The 18,712-nt window shown below is 55.6% G+C and overlaps 2 protein-coding genes across 15 annotated transcripts; one reads left to right on the forward strand and one right to left on the reverse strand.

Annotated features, from left to right (window-relative positions):
- Positions 1 to 198: 198 nt before the first annotated feature.
- On the reverse strand, positions 199 to 13,422 carry ZC3H7A (zinc finger CCCH-type containing 7A). 14 transcript variants are annotated; one of them, XM_070761511.1, is made up of 24 exons: positions 13,209 to 13,392; positions 12,427 to 12,537; positions 11,325 to 11,428; positions 10,817 to 10,856; positions 10,271 to 10,468; positions 9,744 to 9,902; positions 9,196 to 9,276; positions 9,079 to 9,114; positions 8,449 to 8,482; positions 7,646 to 7,926; positions 7,208 to 7,415; positions 6,887 to 6,954; positions 6,339 to 6,540; positions 5,618 to 5,779; positions 5,297 to 5,493; positions 4,753 to 4,850; positions 4,320 to 4,501; positions 3,907 to 3,983; positions 3,399 to 3,532; positions 2,949 to 3,054; positions 2,467 to 2,575; positions 2,027 to 2,160; positions 1,520 to 1,683; positions 199 to 1,151 (listed from the first exon to the last, which is right to left on the reverse strand). In XM_070761511.1, the coding sequence occupies exons 3-24, from the start codon at positions 11,390 to 11,392 to the stop codon at positions 959 to 961; spliced, it is 2,931 nt and encodes a 976-aa protein (XP_070617612.1). In that variant the 5' UTR covers positions 11,393 to 11,428; positions 12,427 to 12,537; positions 13,209 to 13,392; the 3' UTR covers positions 199 to 958. The 14 variants fall into 14 exon arrangements, with proteins under 14 accessions (XP_070617612.1, XP_070617602.1, XP_070617603.1 ...); XM_070761501.1 differs by having other exon boundaries at positions 6,887 to 6,951; positions 13,209 to 13,342; XM_070761502.1 differs by having other exon boundaries at positions 6,887 to 6,951; positions 12,486 to 12,537; positions 13,209 to 13,333.
- A 514-nt stretch (positions 13,423 to 13,936) lies between these two features.
- LOC139172404 (alpha-N-acetylgalactosaminidase-like) lies at positions 13,937 to 18,529 on the forward strand. Its single transcript, XM_070761515.1, is given in 10 exon segments — positions 13,937 to 14,230; positions 14,343 to 14,400; positions 14,402 to 14,518; positions 14,790 to 14,967; positions 15,455 to 15,549; positions 15,927 to 16,088; positions 16,344 to 16,541; positions 16,743 to 17,078; positions 17,195 to 17,735; positions 18,021 to 18,529. Coding segments are annotated over 8 exon segments (1,263 nt in total). The 5' UTR covers positions 13,937 to 14,036; the 3' UTR covers positions 17,004 to 17,078; positions 17,195 to 17,735; positions 18,021 to 18,529.
- The last annotated feature ends 183 nt before the right edge of the window (positions 18,530 to 18,712 follow it).

Consider the following 18,712-nt stretch of genomic DNA (forward strand, 5'->3'; position numbering starts at 1 on the left):
GCCTCGGGGCGTCCGACGAGCCTCCCCCGCCCCCCCCCGCCGCTCAGCCAATGGGGAGGCGTCTGCGCGGGCATTAGTCTCCCAGCGAGCCAATGGGAGGGCTAGGCGCCCCCCCGGAAAGCCCCCTCCCTCCCCCGGGGGCCTCCCCGAAACAGCCCCCCCCCTTGAAGGACCCTCTGGGGCTGAGCGAGGAAAGTCTTTGTGTAAAGTTCATTTTATTGTCACAGGCAACATTGGTCCGTACAATACACAATACTGACTGACATACAGGCGGAATCTCTCAAAATCTTCATTGAACAGTAAAGACCTAGAAACAATTTTCAACTACTTGATTCTCCAAAAAAGGTTAATTAATACTCGCCTCTCGTCCAGGATCCTTTTTGGTAAGTTATATGGAAACATACAAATGGAGAAAAATACCCCATTCAACATATATCGTCGTTCAATGGTCATTTTGCTTAAAATCTTTTTAATAAGAAAATCCTTTTATTAAGCAACCTACATAGAGATAAATAGCAAACTGGTTTTAGAGGAATCCTCTCCATTAAAACCTCTGCAGAATCCCATCCGTCATTTCATTCTGGGCTCAGGCCCCCCCAACCCCCCCTTGAGGAAGCTTCCCTCTAAAGGCCTCAGCCGGAGGGGCAGCCGGAGGGGCCCCCCCTCGGCATTACAATCCCCCTCCCCCCGGCTGTCCCCCAACGTTCTTCTGTCCAACAGAAGGTGAATAAGCACGTGAGAGGTCAGGCTGTGGTTTTTATTAGGGCTTGACCGCTCTGCCCCCCCAGAGCTGCCCAGGCATCGTCCTCCCCCCAACACAGCTGCTGCCCTTCGCTCTTCCGGAGGGACAATACGGCCGATAAAAGCAGAAGACCTCCAGCTTCTGTGTCACATGCTCTTGATTATGGTCAAATTCTGGGTTTATGCTTCCGTCTGGCAACACAACGCATCGTTAGCATTAGTTTAAATCTTTAAACAAAAAACTATATTTTCCAAAGTCATTATCGTTGGGGGCAATCAAGTGGTCTTTCCGGGCTTTGTTGAATTTCATCCGCAGGACCTCTCTCCGCTCCTCCCACTCCTGCAGCTCGGCCACTCCGTGGGCAAATTTACAGTTATTCCCCTCCACACACGCGGCACCGGCCACGAATCTGCACAAACAGAACAAGACGGTCACTCCTCCTTCCAATACGACACTGGCGCACAGCCCCAGGGCCCCCAATACGATGTCGGTCACCAGGCGAGGCCTTTCGCGGTCAGTGCCACCTTCCAGCCTGGCCGAGCCTCTCTAAGCAGGCAATGAAATGGGGTGGGGGGGTGGGGGGTGTTGCCTTGCTGCCAAACTTAACACCACTTACACGGAAAAGGCAAAGCGGAGAAGCCGGCCGTTTGCCATGCGCAGAGGGTGGAGTGGACTCACCACCCTTTTCCTTCCACTCTGCGACACTGGGGGCCCGAAGGAGTGGCCACTGGGCACAGCTGCCGTGTGGTGGGTCCCACATGTTCAGGGGGAACCTACCTGTCGCAAATGCTGAAATACCCAGTTGGGAAGCGGTGCTGCCAGCGGTTCTGGTCATCTTCGGTGTGGAAAACCTTCTCCTTGTGTTTTTCGGAAGAAATGTGGCCCTGCCATTGTTTCTCACTGTTGCAGTTTTTGCCGCACATCCAGCAGTGGAAGTCCACCTGTGGACACAGACCCAGAGGAGGATGCAGGGCTGGACACAGGTGTGAATCTAGAGCCCAGTGGGCCGCTTTCCCGCAGTGAGTGGGCCGGGGGGCCCCCCAAGAATCCCCCGCAGGACCTGCTGCTGCCTCCCCAGGAGCCACAGGCCGAACCGTGTAAGCTGCTGGACGCAGCTGCCCGGCAGGAAGTGGCCCCAGGGGGTTGGGCTGGTGTGAGGCCTGCCCAGGCCACCTCTTGCCCCTCCGCTCGCTCCCCTCTGCCCAAAGGCCACTCAACCACCAAGCAAGCGCTGCCTGGCAAGGGGGCCGACTGCCCCGTCCGTCCTCTGCCCCTGGGACTTACGGTGACCTCGGCGTAATCGGTGGGCATGTGGATCTGCTTCCCGTTCTCTCTGCTCGCCTGGGGGGCCGGGTCCTCCCCCTTCTCGGGCTTTTGGCTCCTCAGCCACATTTCATACAGCTGCTCCATGTCCTGAACTGGAGGGGAGGGGGGGCTGACCTGAGTCCACCACCGTTGCCACTTGCGCCTGGCGAGACTCTCGGCGGGGGGCAGAGGGTGGGGGGCCCACACTCGAGGACTCTGATTAATGCAACTCTGTCCTGTGATAGAAACCTGGGGGGCTTCTTCTCCCGTTGGTCTTTATGGCAATGCCTCCCCCCTTGGGAACTGGGCTGCCGGACGTCCAATGTCAAGCAGGGCACCCCCAGAAACAGGGGGACAGGAAGGGGGCAGGGGCGTCTGCTAAACGGGGGGGGGGAGGAAGGGGGAGGCCGCCCACTTACTGCTGTTCTCTTTCATGTATGTCCACATGTCCCGCTCTTCCTGGCTGTGGGCGAAGGAGCAGTTCCCCACGTACAGACACTTCTTCCCTGACGCAACATGGTTGCACAGCTGGACAGAGGGAAGGCGGAAGGCCGTGAAGACATGGTCAGCGCGTGAGTGAGGGGGAAGAGAAAGGTCCCGGGGCCGTCACGGGTGCTGGAGGAGGCCAAAGTCTGGCGAGATCGGCACAGCCAGCGCCTGCTCGGAGCCGCAGAGGGCCCCGAGGGCAGCACCCCACGGAAGGCCTGGGTCACTCTCTCGGCCCACCACCCGGAATATACTCTCAGAGAAAAAGAGGAGGCCAATAGGTTACCTCCGCTCCTCTAAAGTAAACTTTCAACATTTCCCTAGCTCCGGATTTTTAAAAAATATCCAAATGGCTGAAAGACATTTTAAAATAGGACGAATTAGGAAAAGGAGCCGACGATATAGAGGTGCTCACATCGAACTGCAAGGGCGCCTGCTTCTTTGTGGGGAGGGGGCGAATTGTGTTCCACTTCTTGCGCTCGTGTGACATCACCAGCATGACGCGGCGATCCCTGGTCCACCTGTAAAGGAGAGCCCCCCCTCCGCTGCATCACCGGCTCAAGGCGGCTGACCCGCAAACGAAGTGGGGCTCCCGCGGAGGGAAGCGTCCCGGCTTACGGCTCCTGCCAGCCACACGGGAAGAGGCCCAGACAGAGGCTGCACCTCCCGGAGCTCTGCCGTGGCCCCGAACCCCTGTGTGGAGCGGGGGTCTTTGCTCGGGGCCTGGTCTACAGTCGCCTGCAAACGCAGCAGGCCACGGATTCCCCCGGGGAGCGAATTCACGTGTCGCTATGGCAATAAGAAACCGTGTAACTCAGGTAAACCCACTTGCTGCTGTAACCTCTGAAAGGCAGAAAAGACTTACGGGTGCCTGGCCTTCGCACTGCAGTATTTCCTGTTTTTGTCCGGCTCACTCACTTGACCGTTTCTCCAACACTGAGCACAGACAAACTTCATTTTCAGGCTCAGGCAGCCTGGCCTCCCCTGGTGGCCGAGAGTCTTGAGAGAGAGAACGGACGGGTCAACAGGAGTCTTTGTGCCATCAGCCACCCACAAAGGAGGGACAAAGCCACCAAGGCCTCTTTCTCCAGCGTGGCTCCACCTGAAGGCCCCCCCCCCCACCTCCCAAAGGCAACAGCAGGAGCAGCCCAGTGGGTAGAGGCTGTGGAGGGAGCTCTCTTCCCTAGGAAGCAGTGAGGGGGACCGGTGCAGTGGGAAGACCATTTAAAGCTTTTAGGGGGCTGAAATTTCTGAGGCCAGAGATGGCTATGACCTCTACAGGCATTGGATCTAATCCCTTCGGCAAGTAAAGGCGTTTTGAGGAGCGTGGCCTTTTTGGTGGTGATCTCTGGTAAGCCTCCTGAGAGAAATACCTGTGCCCCGTGTGCAGCCGAGTCCAGGTTCTGCCAATATTTTCTTGACTCCTGAACCACAGCCTCGTGAGTGATGCCTGCAAAGAGGGAGGCGACTTTACGGGCGGCTCAACACCGTCATGCGGCCTTTCAGAACAGCTTTGAGGGGGAGGTCTTGCCCGGGGAGATGGGCCGTGCAGTGGAAGCCCTCCCCGCACTGATTCTGCCCCGGCCTCACTTCCGGATGAGACAGGCAGGGGACCACAAGGGATTCCACACACAAAGCGTTCTCTTCTCTCAGAGCCCTGCACAGAAGGCCAAGGGCGGCAGCAGAGGTTCGGTTCTCGAGTGATTTGGGCTTAAAGGGCAACTGCGCTCAGGAGAATTGTGTTTCTCAGCCACCTGCCCCGTTCCTGGAGGCAGCAGAGTCTCACCTGTCTTGCTCTGCATCATCCACACCTGGAGCTCGACCAGGCTGTGAGCGTAGAAACACTCGTCATCTCGTGAGCAGCCATAGCGGGCTTCGTGCCTGCACAGGTCAAGCTGGCCTTGAGGGTGGAAGGGCCGAATCTTAGAATACTTCACGGTCGTTTCTCGCAAAATGTGGACAAGGCACCTGGGTTACGTGGTGAGGGGGGGCGGGGGGAGAGAAAGGCCCAGGGTGAGTAAAGGAAGCCTTTGGAAACCCCAGAAGCCATTTTGATGAGCCCCCTCTCTCCCTCCAATCCTGAACCCACTTGCGTTCTCCTCCTGCCCAAGCACACTGCCCACAGGGAGAGGGGCCCAGCGGGGGCCCTGAGGGAGGAGGGGGAGGAGCGTGTGCGTGCGCACCAGAAGCAAAGCCGCCCGTCTTATCCCTTGACCTACTTGCTCTCCTCAAAGTCGTGCATGGCAGGGTGGGAGCAGGACGAGGCGTTGTCCTTATTCCTCTTGCTGATGATTCTGGGCTTGTGCTCAAAACATTTCTGGAAGGCAAAACCAAAGGGCTTCAGCCAAACAGGCCACCCACCCTTGACCCATTCTGCTTGCAAGGGCCAACCCGACGGTGGTCAAGACCAGAGAAACCTGGGGAGAAGGAATGAGCGTCCCCGAGAGAGGGGCAACCGGTCTCTGCAGCCCAAGAGAGAAGACAGGCCTCTCTGGCCCTTGGCCCGGCTGCGGCTGGGAGGGCCAAGTGTAGCCGCCCTCCTTCCCCTGGGCGTCCGTGACTGGCTACCTTCTCCTGGCTTGGTAAACCACCAGAAAAACTGCCAGAATTTATGAGGGGCAGATGGCTGACAGCCCACACAAAGTCCTGGTGGGGTCCACACTGATGTGGCTAAAGGGATGACCAAATGACCACCAGGAAGAGGGGAGGTGGGCGGCCCACCCGTGATGAGACCCCCCCAAAAGTCCGCTGGAGGAAAAGCACCTCGCACAGAAACATGAAGAGTCCGTGATGCTCCTGAAGAAGCCGGGAGACGGTCAGGCTGACCTCTCCACTGCCTTCAAAGAGGGCTTCGCGGCTGAAGGCTCCTTTCCGCTCCAGGGTCCACACGTCAATCTCCTCTTGACAGTAGGCAAAAGTGCAGTGGCCAGAATACCGGCATTCCTCTCCCGCGGCCACATCTGCAATACCAGCAGACAGTGGGTGAGGCCGAGGGGGGGGGAAGGGGGCCTCGCAGGGAAGGCTCTTCCAGTCGGGAAAGGCCGCTCCCTGCCCCAAGGCCCCTGGGGGAGGGGGCTCCCTTACCTTTGCATATATAGTAGGGCCCCACGTACTGGGTCTTGGTGGGTCTGGGCCTTATTTTTTTCCAGGATTTGTCCTCAGAGCTCTTTATCCTGCCGATGAAGACGTCCTTCTTGCATAAGTGCTCTAAGCCCGGGTGGTACGTGTGCTCCAGGGATTTGGGATCTAAGGCAAAGGGGAGGGAGGTCAGAAAGCTTCCCCCTCTTGGACCCTCTCTCTCTCGCTGCTAAGTGCTGGAGTGGGGGAGTTTGGGAGCTGTCAGGGCCCCTGAGACTGTGTGGCCCCCATCAGGGGAGGCTCTTCTCCAGGGCCATCGTTTTGTTTCCAAAAGCAATTTTTACGTTTTACATTCTCGCTCTTGAAATGCTCTGAAACTAACACACAGAAAAGGGCAGCCAGGTCACTACCAGTTATAAATACTGAAAGACAAACAAAGGGGGGGGAGCGGTAGTTGAGTTATAAAACCTAAACTGGCAGGTTTCCTGCGTAGAAAGTGAACGCCCCCCCCCCCCACAGCCGCCCGCTCCCCCTTCCCCGGTCAGCCTGTAGGTCAGGGGGCCTTTTAGGACCCAAAAGAAAGAGCAATTATGAGCGAAAGCTGGAGGAGAAAGGGAAGAGGGGCCACCTTCTTCTCAGAGAAAGTCCGAAAGGCAGGAAGCGTCCGTCCACTCCCCCACCAAAGCCACTCCCCCCCCGGCCTTCCCAGAGCCCCCCAGCTCCCCACCTTTCTTGATGAAACACGCCTGGCAGGCCTGCCTGAGCTCATGGGTGCCTTCCAGGGGGTTTCTCGCCACTAAAGGGGTCACCAGCGCTGGGCCAGGCACGTTGGCAGGTGGACCGATGAAGACGCCAGAATAGTCACTTCGAGCTGGACTTGCCATCCCCACGTAGGTCTCCGACCCAAACAGACCTGTGGGGCCGTTCATCTGTTGGAGGAGACCGATGCATTGTTGCTGGAAGAGGGTCTCGCTGCGCTGATGGGATCCGTTCTCCCGCCCTGCCCTCTTCTCCAGGAACCCAGGGAACCCAGGGGGGTCTTTTCCTCTGCTGCTCCTGCTTATTACCACCCCCACCTGGCAAGCGGGCGGCGGAGCTCAAGGCCATTCTGGGGCCGGACAGAGACCTGAATCCCGGCCTCCAAAGGTCCCAGCTTGTTTCAAAATGTGTTGCCATTACAGTTCCAATTAAAAGAAAGACAAGACCAACAGAAGCCCACCTAGACTTTGCACAAGGCCGTGTTAGGAGCACAAAGTGTTTGTGAGAGATACTTACAAGCCGAAGAGGGGAAGTGCCGCCTAATGCTGTGTTGACCTCTCTAGAAAGAGAATTGGGCAGATCTACTGGAATTAAGAACACCACGGGTTAGTTGGGCACATCGGGGCTATGCCCGCAAAGCAAGGGGGCCACGGCGGCCTCACTCGGGACGGGATTGGTTTCTCTCAGACTCTAGCCACCACCTCTGGCTTCAAGTGGGAAAGTCGGAGCTTTTGGCCCTCTGGAATTGATGCCCCAACGGGGGGTGCTGCCTTCCAGGGGCCCCTGACCCAAGACACGCGCCTCTCTCTCTCAGGCTCCGCTGAAGGCGGGACTCACCTCTTTTAGAGTCGCCGACTGAGAAGCTATTTAGAGAAGAGCAGAAGTTCTCCAGGGCAGAAACCAGGGGCTGGGAATACATTTCGGAAAGAGAAGCGGCAGGGACGAACCGAGGCCCCACTGACAACGTCCCAAGCAGAGGGGCAGAGAACGGGATGCTGGGGGAAACGGTGGCGCTTGGCATGGCTCCTCGCACGACGGCGTTTGGCTGAGCAACGGAGAGAGAAAAGCTGCGGTTTGTGCCTCTTGGTGAGCAAAATTCCCCTCCTTCCTGAGAGGGATTCTGCTCCACCAGCCGCCCGACGGGCAGAGGACGACTCGGGGGCTGTGCAGGAACTCTGGCGCTAGGCTGCCCATTCCCAAAGGGAGGAGCCACACAGGAGGCCCCGGAGGAGAAGGCCCCCCCCCAGCTGCCTTCCATAGAGCGAGAGGACTGACCAGTCCACCTTCACCAGGATCAGAGACCGAATCGAGCAACTCGTCCAGCTCCTCTCCAATGATGTCGTCTCCATCCTCACAGTCCAAGCAGCCGTCCGGGATAGCGAAGGGCCCTCCGTTGGCCAGCGAAGGCAGAGAGAGGGAGGTTTTCTCGGCCGGCAGAGCCATACGGGGCACGGCTGCTAAGGGGGGCAGGTCACTTGGCAGCTCGGGAGCAAAACTGGAAGGGGAAGAGGAAGTGGAGGAGGAAGAGAGAATCTTTTCCGTCCAGCTGAAAAAATCTGAAAGAGATATTGGTTGGGGAAGAGAGCCCTCAGCAGAGGTTCTCAGAGGATGAGAGCTCGGAGGCTGCCACCCCCTTTCTCAGCCCCCCATCGATAATAATAATAATAATAATAATAATAATAATAATAATAATAATAATAGGACCAATGGATGCTTCCTCCAGAGGAGAGGCAAGGTTTGTGCAACAGACCAGAAGATCCAGAGAAGTGTGACTTTCCAAAAGTTAAGCAAACATTACCCCTTACATTTATAAAGAAATAAACAAATAAGTAGCATGCTTTGAACTGCAAGAAGGAGGCTGGAAAAATGGCAGAGGGACTTTCCCTTCAGCTGTTCAATCCTTGGATCCCATTCATTCCCAACTCTCTCTTCGGGAGGGGAGAAACGTATCCCCTTCCCACAGAAACTCAAAGCAGCAAGAACAGACCGAGCCCCACCACCAGCTGACCCACAAAAAGTGATGCTGTCCTTTGCTCTTACAAAATCTTCCTCCCACTAAGCCCACGAGGCCTCCTCACCTGACTCAATGTCTTCTACAGAAGAATTTGAGCTCTGAAAGCAAACAAAAGGAATCTATCATCCAGAACTAAAAGCAGCAAAAGACTTAGGCTATTTTATAAGACGGGTCAGACCTGGCTAAGCAAAAGACAAGGTGCTCCCACAATTTTGATGCCAGATATCCTTTCAATTAACCACTGAAAGTTGCTAGGAGTCAGGTGGCACATACAGTCAATGAATGGCAACTCACTTTTGGCAAGCTTGAAACCAGCAACCCTCCTTTCAAAAGCAAACTTTACTTCTATTTTCAGTGGCGAAAGGAGAATCTAGGGTAAAAATCCTAATAGACTCAACAGCTAGTTATTTATTTATTTATTTATATATATATTTGGGGTGGTTGTTTTTTAATGCTGCCTTTCTCCTTAGACTCAGGGCAGCTTACAACAGGTGAGCAATAGCACTTTTTAACAGAGCCCCCAGCCTATTGCCCTCCCCACAATCCAGGTCCTGGTTATTCTAAGTATTTAAATGAAACAAACCTCTAGCAGACAGAGGCCCCAGCTGAAGTGTTTAAAAAGAAAGCCATGTACTTTTGGGCACATGTTTACTTCACTAACAGGATCTAAAGGGAAAGCGGAACAAAATTTTACCTTTGCTCCTTCTCCAGAAACAGAGATGGGAGAAGGCTGCAAGTAAGCACAGCATTGTAAGTAACAAATGCATTAGGCAACAGTTCAGAACAGAAGTACACAACTATGTTCACTTACTTTGGCCCTAACGTAGGCTTTCCTTATTTTCAACCCAAGCTTCTGAGCAAGTTCTTGAGTTAATTTTATCACACTTTCGTCCTGGAAATTAAAATAGAAACAGGATCCCATGCAAATTAGCCACAAACGTTTTGTCAGAAATGTGACATAACTGCATCTGTTTCATGACTGGCACCTGCACCTGATCTGGGCTCTGCAGGGAGCAACCCTGAGTTGGGGCTGGTACCACGAGGCTCCCGGAAGCCCCCGGAGGGGGGTGCCAGTGACCCTGCATTAATAATTCTTTCAGTGAGTCCAGGCAAGGGAACGCTGTACATTTATGCATCCACGAGGTTCATTTATCGCCTCACTTGGCTGCGATTCTAGGCTACGTACAACATTCCAATAAAATAATGCAACAATATATGGTAATTGCACACGTGTTCACCCCCTCCCCAGCCATTTATTCTAGAGAGATTTTCCACTCTCTGCTGTTCTGAAACTAGACGCAGGTAAAACCTATTAATCTCCCCCCCCCCCCCCCGGTCAAGCTGATGTGACCTGCGCACCTGGGGCACTGCAAAAGAGCATTTGGCCACAGCCTCGTAAGCCTCTTTATATCTTCCCAGTTCTTTTAAAGCTTTGGATTTCCGGTAAAGGGTTCTGAAATTATTTTCGTTCAACTTTAAAACTATCCCACATTCTTCTAGAACTCTATCATGCGACCCCTGTAAGAACGAAGGACAGAACAGCGTCAAGCATTTTGCGATTCTACTCTCGGGCTGCAAGCACATCCTAAAACCATGGAGGCCGCACATGCAGACACAAAAGGTCCATCCGGGGGATCAGGCCAGGCCTCCCCCCCCCTCCGGCTCAAGAGCTTAGAAAGACCTTAGCAGCCGCTCCAAATGTTCACGGCGGAGATGCCACTGTAAGGTGATGAAAGGGCTTTGCTACGTTTGCGTTAAGAATTGTTTTTACTACTGTTCTGTTAACTGCCTGGGCTCATAAAGTGCTGACTCCATCACACCCACCAGGTTTACAGAATGGAAACTTAGTTCTTGATAAGCCATGAGCTGTTTCAGGAAGCACTTACCTTTTTGGAGTAACAGGCTATACGATTAACATGCAGTTTCTCTAATATTTCATCAGAAATGTGGATTCCTTCAGAATTGGCATAATCGGCTATGTTCAAGGCCTCAGAATAATAGCCCAGTGACCCTTCCCAATCACCTTCTCGGTACGCATCATTTCCTTCATTAAACAGGTTCTTAACAAGTTCTCGTATGAAGATCTGAAACATAAATCCCCCGTTAAGTCGCACAGGCAGTTCTGCAGCTCAAAAAGGGGCTCTTTGCTATCACCAACCCTTTGTTTTGGAAACACAAAGTAGCACATCTCAGAGCAAAGCTTTAGATCAGTTCGGAACAAGGTTCCATCTAACAAAATGTGGGAAGAAAGTCCTGGAACCTATTGTCCTTCTGCTACCTCCACACCACTGCTACTAACACCCAAGCAGTAACTAGACAATAAGGCAAGAGAAATCATCACATCCTACAACAGCCAAGATTCTAGAAGTTTCTACCCACTGCTGAGACCACAATGCCTCAGATAAAGAAGTCCAGAAAGGAATATCAGTTACCTCATATTGTTCTTGAGACCCAGGGTAGGGTAGCGTAGACCTGGAAGTCACAAAGATAAATATCAGGCAACATTCAAGCATCTCGCACCCCCAAGGCACTTGCCACTGAAATTCTCCATCTGGGCTTGTACCCGAACTACACACTTGCCACGAGAATGAATTTTGCAATCCAGATTATCTCCAAAAACACCAATGAGAAGATAATTGGAGCATAATTGGAGCATAATTGGAACATAACAGGACATAATGTGCAGTTCCATGCATAGCATATGTTCCAAAATAAAGATGTAATCAAACGCAGATTAAAGAGTTCTATGCAACCCGAGATATGAGAGACAGGGCCCCAAGAGAATTTGTTTGCCCCTGTTTTATTTTGTAACAACACAGCTAGCTGATCTTTAACACACACTTAGCACAAGATACTTAAGAAGAAAATACGTGGCATCATGGTTTAAGCAGAGACTCAAGAGTCCTCAGACAGAGGAGTCTATTTACTCAAAGCTCTTACTGTATAAACTGCAGCCCTTTCTTAATGTCCTGTAGCCTGCTGCTCCTGTCCACTGACACACTGGACATGTTATCATGAGCACCCTCGTCTTCAGTAGACAGCTTCTGTAACAAAAGTAACAGCTCATTGCTGGCTTGCAAAACAGTTTGTGAGAGGTTATGGGTATTTCTTCAGTTCCAACATCAGCCTAAATTATTCAACATCAATTCTTATAAAATAAATCCATGTTTATGCAACAAGTATGTTTTTATAGTAACTATATTGGTAAACAAAGTTTAGAGTTGTTTTCATCTGAAGTGATCCATACAATAATTAGCTTTGTTAATTTAGACCAGGAAAATAAACTAGGCACTAAATACTGCCCCAGCTCTATCATATCCCTCTGAAATTGGGATCTATATAAATAAATAAATAGAGTAACTTTGAAAATCTCATTTAAAAAAACCCCCAACATATTCTTAATTCCAAGTAGTGGCAGGGAAGCTAAAATGCACCTTTGCTAGCAGGACTACAGTTCCCAAGATATCTACCTAGCCAGGTTGTTGCAATATATTTAAACCAATCCAATAGACAGCAATAAACCCTTTCATTTATCTTTGAAAATCAACTCTAGTTCACAAAAATATGGTGCACATTAAGATGATATTAAAAATGTTCACTGTTTTAGCTGGAAACTAGTCATTCTAAATATTGCAACATAAACCTAAACTATTACAGCAACAGTAAATGCATATTTTAAAGAAATTTCTGAAGGTAAGTCGCACCATCTAGGGGAGCAAAACAAACTACTTCAAATAATGCAGGACTTTTTATTTGAGTTTACTGAAGCTAACAGTTTCAATACTTTTGAAATATTCCAGACAGCTGGTCTACCTCAGCATATTTTAAGAAAATCTATTCTAAAATAGGATTAAAAGAGTCACCATCAATCCTGAGTCTCTTTCAACATATAATCCATTTTAAGAGAGAGCAACAACACCCAAAACAAAAAGCAAAGCCAAACCAAAGGACAAGGCTACAGGGAGTCCTGGATTTATAACCATTCATTTAGTGACTGTTTGAAGTTACAACAGTACTGAAAAAAGTGACATGATTTTCTCACACTTATGACTGTTACAGCATCTCCCTGATCAAAATCCAAACGTCTGTCACCCGACTCACATTCAGGAGGGTTGCAGAGTTCTGGGGTGGGGTGACCCCCTTTAGCGATCTTCTGATAAGCAAAATCAATGGGGAAGAGAAATTCACGTAAAACAACCTGTTACTGACTTAACAACTGCAGTGATTCACTTAACAAATGGGGCAAGAAAGGTCACAAAACAGGGCAGAATTCATTTTAACACCTCTCTCCCTTAGCAACAGAAAACGTGGGCTCAACTGTGGCCTTAGGCCGAGGGCTGCCTGCCTCCACCTCTTCCTGCCGAGGGTGACCCAAAACTCTGACAGGCACGTGTGTGTGGGTGTGGGTGAGCCTGACTCAGGCCAAATCTCCTCCGCCTGGACCCAGAGAGTCCGCCAATGCCTCGGTCTGGCCCCATTGAGAGGCTGCAGGAGCCCCTTCCAGCCCATTCGCGGGGAACGCGCCCTTTTGGAAACACGAAGGCGGCCGCGGCGGCAATGAAGCTCGGGAGCCTCCCGAAGGGCCCCGGGGGGGGGGAGGACCGCTGCCGGGGCAGCACAGAAGGCCGAGGGCCGGGGGGGGAGGGCGGGGGTGGCCGGACGCTCCCCTCCGCCCCAAGGGCCTCCAGGGTGCCGGGCGGGCTCGGGCGGGGCAGGCCCTCGGGGTCTCGGCGCAGCTCTGCTGCTGCCCTGGTGGGAGCGCAGAGAGCGGCCGTCCCCCTCCGGGGCAGCGCGGGGTCCTGGGCGGCCGCGGGAGGAGCTCACCTCCGTCGTCGCGCCCGCGCTCGCTCTGCCTGCGGACTCTCCGGCTCCCTCAGGCCGGGGCCGCGTCGCAGAGTCGGCGGCGGCTGTGGAGGAGCGTCGAGGCGAGCCAGGCCCTCTGCCTCTTTCCCCCCTCCGCTGCTTCCGCCTCGCCGGCGGCCCCTTCCGGGCAGGAACCCAGGCCACGCGAGCTGGAGCGCCCCCTCTCGACCGGAGGCCGCCTGGAGGCGTGCGGCGGCCTCAGCGGCTTCGGGGGCGGGGCCTCGGGCAAAGGGCCACGCCGAGATTGCCCTCCCCTTCCTTCCCATTGGTCTGGACGAAAAGCTGCTCCCTGCCCATTGGTTACTTTGCACGAGTGGGCATCAATAGTTTCGCTCCTAGGGTCCCGCACAGTCCCGCGCCCCTTTAAAGGACAACCGGGTGTCCCTCAACTCAGCAAGGTGTTGCGCCCCCCCCCCCGCCTACAGACAGAGCTGTTTGCAATGCGGACAAGAGCGCGCGAGAGGCGTGGAACGCCCTGCCGGGGGAGCGGGGAGGGGAGGCTCCCGAACTCCTGCCCCGCCCACAATCTTGCCCTTTCACGGAGAGGGAGATGTGCGCCTGCGCGCAGCATTCCGTGAAAGGAGCAGCAGCCCCCCCGTGGGCGGTGCCAAGTGGAGGTGTGATTCGAAGTCATGACGTCACAGAGGGGGCTCCCTGTGACGCAATGCGCCTTCGGGGGAAGCCTGCCAGTGGGCGGGGTCTCGGCCAGGAGCTGGGTTCTCTCCCGCGGCCAGCACGCCTCTTCCGACGGCCCCCGGGAGAGACGCGTGTCGCTGCCCCCGCCGGGAAATGCCCGCCCGCCGCGCCTCGGATGGGCTCCCCGCGCCGCCGGCGCCCTTGTGGCTGGGGGTCTTGCTGGGCCTGGTGCCGGGCCTCTCCCCGCTGGACAACGGGCTGCTGCGGACGCCCCCGATGGGCTGGGAGCCCTGGCTGCGCTTCAAGTGCAACACGGACTGCGCCAAGGACCCCGAGAACTGCATCAGGTGCCGCTGGGCCGGAGCCTTCGGGGCGGCCGCGCAGCCGGGGACAGGGAGCGCTGCGGGGCTCCTCGGGGGCTTGGCCTGGGCATGAAGGCCGCCTTCCCTGTGCCCCCAGCGAGCGCCTGATCCGGGCCATGGCCGACCGGCTGGCTGCCGACGGGTGGAAGGAGCGGGGGCTACGAGTACGTCACCCTGGACGACTGCTGGGCAGCCGGCAAGCGGGACGCCCGCGGGAGGCTCCAGGCGGACCCCACGCGGTTCCCCAGCGGCATGAAGGCCCTGGCTGACTATGTGAGTGCCCCGCAGCGGCCCGCGGGGCTAAGGCCTCCAGGCAGAGCAGGAGCCACACCTGTGAACCACGAGAATCCAGGGCGGCTGCCCATAAATAGAAACGCTCGGCCTCTTTAGCCGAGCGCAGGAGGGGGGGCAAAGGGAAGATGGGCCGGACCTTAAGGTCCTGGGGGAGGGGTCTCTGGCTGCCAGTTGGGCCCCTCAGCCCCTTTTCCCAGGGGGCTGCTCAGGGGTCCCCAGCCCCACTTTCCTCCTCCTCCTCCTCCTCCAGGTGCACTCGAAAGGCTTGAAATTTGGCATCTACAGTGACTTGGGCAACGCCACCTGTGCAGGTTACCCCGGCACGACTCTGGACACGGTGGAGATGGACGCCAACACCTTTGCCGAGTGGGGGGTCGACATGCTGAAGCTGGACGGCTGCTTCTCCAACTCCTCCCTCAAGGCCATAGGTGGGGGGGGGGCGCAGAAGGGCGGCTGGGGGAGCACAGGGGTCAGAGGGTCCGTGGGGCAGGTGGAAAAGAGCAGAGCAGGCCATGCTGGACGCTGCCAACGCTTCACGCCTGCCCCCCAGCCAGGAAGGGGCAGAGTTGCAGGGGGATGTTGCTGCTCATTACGGCAACATCCCAGGTTGCTGGGGACTTTGGGGAGGGGGGCTTCCCCTTCAGGCACCAGAGACCATATGGCTCTGCTTCCGATGAAGGCCAGAAGACGAGGCCAATGGAGTTGGGGTTCTCAAAGTCCTTTCCTTCATGCCAAAGGCAGGGAAGTGCCAGCGTGTCACTTCCAAGACAGCCCCCCCCCCCCCCACGATTCAAGCGGTGGAGGCCGATGGGATCTGGAGACCCCCGGGGGAGGAGGGGCTGAAGTAACTGGGGCAGCCTCTGCCTGAGCAGCTGGCCAAGTCTCTCCTTGCCACCCTCTCTGGGCATTTTTCAGGCTACCCCAAAATGAGCAGAGCACTGAACCAAACTGGGCGGCCCATCGCCTTCTCTTGCAGTTGGCCAGCTTACGAAGGGGGTCTTCCTCCAAAGGTAATCCCGCCCCTGCCCCAGCAAGGTGCCCCTTTACGGGCATGTGAGCCTAAGGATGGCCTGGAGGGCAGCGGGGGTGGGGGGCTTGGGGGGGGGACGGATGCCACCACCTCTTCCAGGTTTTGGATGGTCCTTTTTCTGGTGGCTGTTTGAGGCCCCCTCCCCCCACACTTCCTGAGAGCATAAAATGGGAAATAAATGAAAAGCAGACCTGCATTCCGGCCACAGATCCTGGCCCTTAGGTGTGGCCATTCCTTTGGTTCTCCTGTCATCTACTAAGCAGCTCGGAGGAGAGCAGTGGTCACAATGGCTTCTGCCCAGCACAGGGGGGGTCCGTCTTTCATTCCAGAAGCCTCAATCTGCTTCTTTTAATCCAGGTGAATTACACCTTACTGGGCCAGATTTGTAACTTCTGGAGGAATTATGGCGATATTGAAGACAGTTGGGACAGCCTCTTCCACATCATTGAGTGGTATGGAGACCACCAGGATATCCTGCAGCCAGCCTCGGGCCCCGGGAGGTGGAACGACCCCGACATGGTGAGACCCCCTTCCTCGCCTCCTGCCCAGGGAAGAGTCCGAGGTCTGATGGTCACCCCTGAAGGGGACCCTGAAGGCCACTTGGCAAGAGAGGGGAGGCGCAGAGGCAGGCTGGACGGTGCACAGCCGGGCATCCCAACTCTGCGGTTCTGAAGCGGCTCCGCCTTCTGGGTCTGCAGGATCCCAAAGTGGCCTTCTTTGACTTCCCTCCCCGACGGGTTGGGTCAGGCCGCCTGGCATCCTGTCTCCCTCCAGCTGATTGTCAGCGGCTTTGGCCTGAGCCACGAGCAGTCCAAGGTGCAGGCGGCGCTGTGGGCGATCTTGGCCGCCCCCTTCTTCGTCTCATGCAACCTGCGGAACATTTCGGAGGAGGCCAAGGACGTTCTGCAGAACCCGCTGCTGATCTACGTCAGCCAGGATCCGAGGGGCGTTCAAGGCCGACTCATAGCCCGGGTGCGTGAGTGCGTGCGTGGGGGAGACTCTCTCCAGCGGGGCAGGGCTGCCTTGTGCCTGGGGAAAGAGCCCCTTTGGCCTCTGGGGGTCAGCCCTTCTCTGGGCGCAGGACCCCTGCGAGCTTGGGGGACAGAGAAGCCCGTGTCCTGTGGCCTGAGCGAGGCTGATCTCCGCTCTGCCCCTCGCTTGTCTCTCCCACAGAAGCAGAACTTTGAGGTCTGGAAGAGGCCCCTGGTCAATGGCCAGTTTGCGGTCGCGGTCCTGAACAACAGCACCGACGGGGGCCCCCGGTCCTTTGCCACAACCCCCGGCCTCCTGGGCATCTCTGACTGCAGAGCGGGCTACCGGCTCTACGACGTGCTGGGCAAGGTGTCCATGGGCCTTTACGCCTCCAACGACACCATCAGCGCCACGGTGACCCCCACGGGGGTCCTGCTGCTCTTCCTGAACCCGCTCTGCTGATCCCGTCCTGGCGGAGGGCCAGCGACCCCAGCGGCCATTCTGGGGAGGACCGCCTGCCTCCTGCTTGCAGAGAAGGTAGTGACACCCCCCCTTCCCAAACTGTCCCGCTGGTGCTGCTTCTCCGGGGGGGGGGGCGTGGAGGGCGTTGTCGCGATCTCTGAAGAGCCGTTTTCTTTTCCCATTTCGCAGAGGGCAAAGGACGGAGTCTCGCGGCCACTGCAGGCGCCAAAGCAGCCCGTAGCAGGCCCACCTGCCTGGGAATTAGTGACCGGCCTCCCCTCGTTTTCTGAAGGGCTGAATCCAGAGGTTGCTCATCATCATCATCATCATCACCCCTGCAATCATAGGGTTCTTTCTTATTCCAATTGCTCCAGTAATCCGGTATTTGTTGCCTTCCAAAAACCAGGGAGGGGGGCAGAGGGGGGGGGGAGGGGGCAGCTCACCTGCTCTGCAACGTGTCTCACCTGCTGGGCCAAATGTGGGGAAGCCAAGGAACCAGAGATGGGGGAGGGGGGCGGCAGGGGGCTGCAGTGTTTGAAGGTGGCTGGTGTTCCTCTGGTTCAGAAGGGAGGGGAGATTCCCCGATTGGCCAGTTTCACCCAGCCCCAAATATCTCCCCCCCCCCCAGAAATCTTCTCTGGAAGAGGCCCCTTTCTGCTTCCTCTTGGAGACTTGGAGGGAGGCGTCCAGCAGAGCCGGCAAAGGGGCCGAAAAGCTGCCGTGTTGCGCAAGGCGAGTGAAGGCAGAGCGGAGGCTGGGGGGGGGTTTCCTGCCAGCCCAGGCAGGGGACGCTTTGGGCCCTGGACTGACCCCTCTGCAAAGGCTCCCCAGTGGCTTCCCACAGCGGAGGGGCTGCCGGGGGCTCCCCGGGCTCTGTCCCTCTGAGGGGGCTGGCAGAGGAACCACTTGGTCCGGGAAGACGGAGGCCAAAAGGGGGGAGCCCTGATCTGGGCCGCCTGGACATCGTATCCTGATAGGTTCCGTGTGTGGGTTATGTTTCAATATTTTGATTTTCAGAATACATCTCTTGTTTAAGTTGAGGAAGGCCACAACGGCCATGAATAGCCCTGGGAGTCTCCCTGCTCCAATGTCCACCTCGGTGGCTACCATGTCAGTGTGGAGAAGCTGCCATCTTGCAGTTGCCCCTTGACAGTTGGAGGGCAGCCTGGAGGCTCCCCACGACTGATGTGGGCCCCTCCTGGGGAGCCTTGCAGCTCTCACCTGGAGCCTGGCAGGAATTGGAGAGATCCCAGAATCCTTTGCAGCAAACTGGGTTTCCAGAGGGAAGGAGGTCAAGATGAGAAGCCACCTTCTGCACGCAGCAGTATCGGGAGGATTCGCCTTTCACTTAATTTCTCCTGGCAAAGTGGCGAAAGTCCAAATGCTGGAGGAAGTTATAGGTTGTCTTCTTGGTAAACCAAGTGAGTTATTAATTCGGTGATTATATTTATATGAGACACCCAGAATCAATTTGGAAATGATGACTAATATATTAATGATAACCAAATATATAATTACAAAACGTATCCGGTCTAAATGATTCGTTAATTGCATTTATGCATGTGACTGTTACAATGAAACTCCCACCCGTTCTTGCAATCGTTGAACTGGAAAGTCTGTGTTGACAGGCGCCCGGCTTCCTGATCCCCCTCCCCCCTCCCCTTCCACCAAGATGGGCTTTTTGCAGGGGGGGGCAGGGGGACGTCCCT

This window comes from Erythrolamprus reginae, chromosome 9, assembly GCF_031021105.1.
Source record: "Erythrolamprus reginae isolate rEryReg1 chromosome 9, rEryReg1.hap1, whole genome shotgun sequence".
NCBI lineage: Eukaryota > Metazoa > Chordata > Lepidosauria > Squamata > Dipsadidae > Erythrolamprus > Erythrolamprus reginae.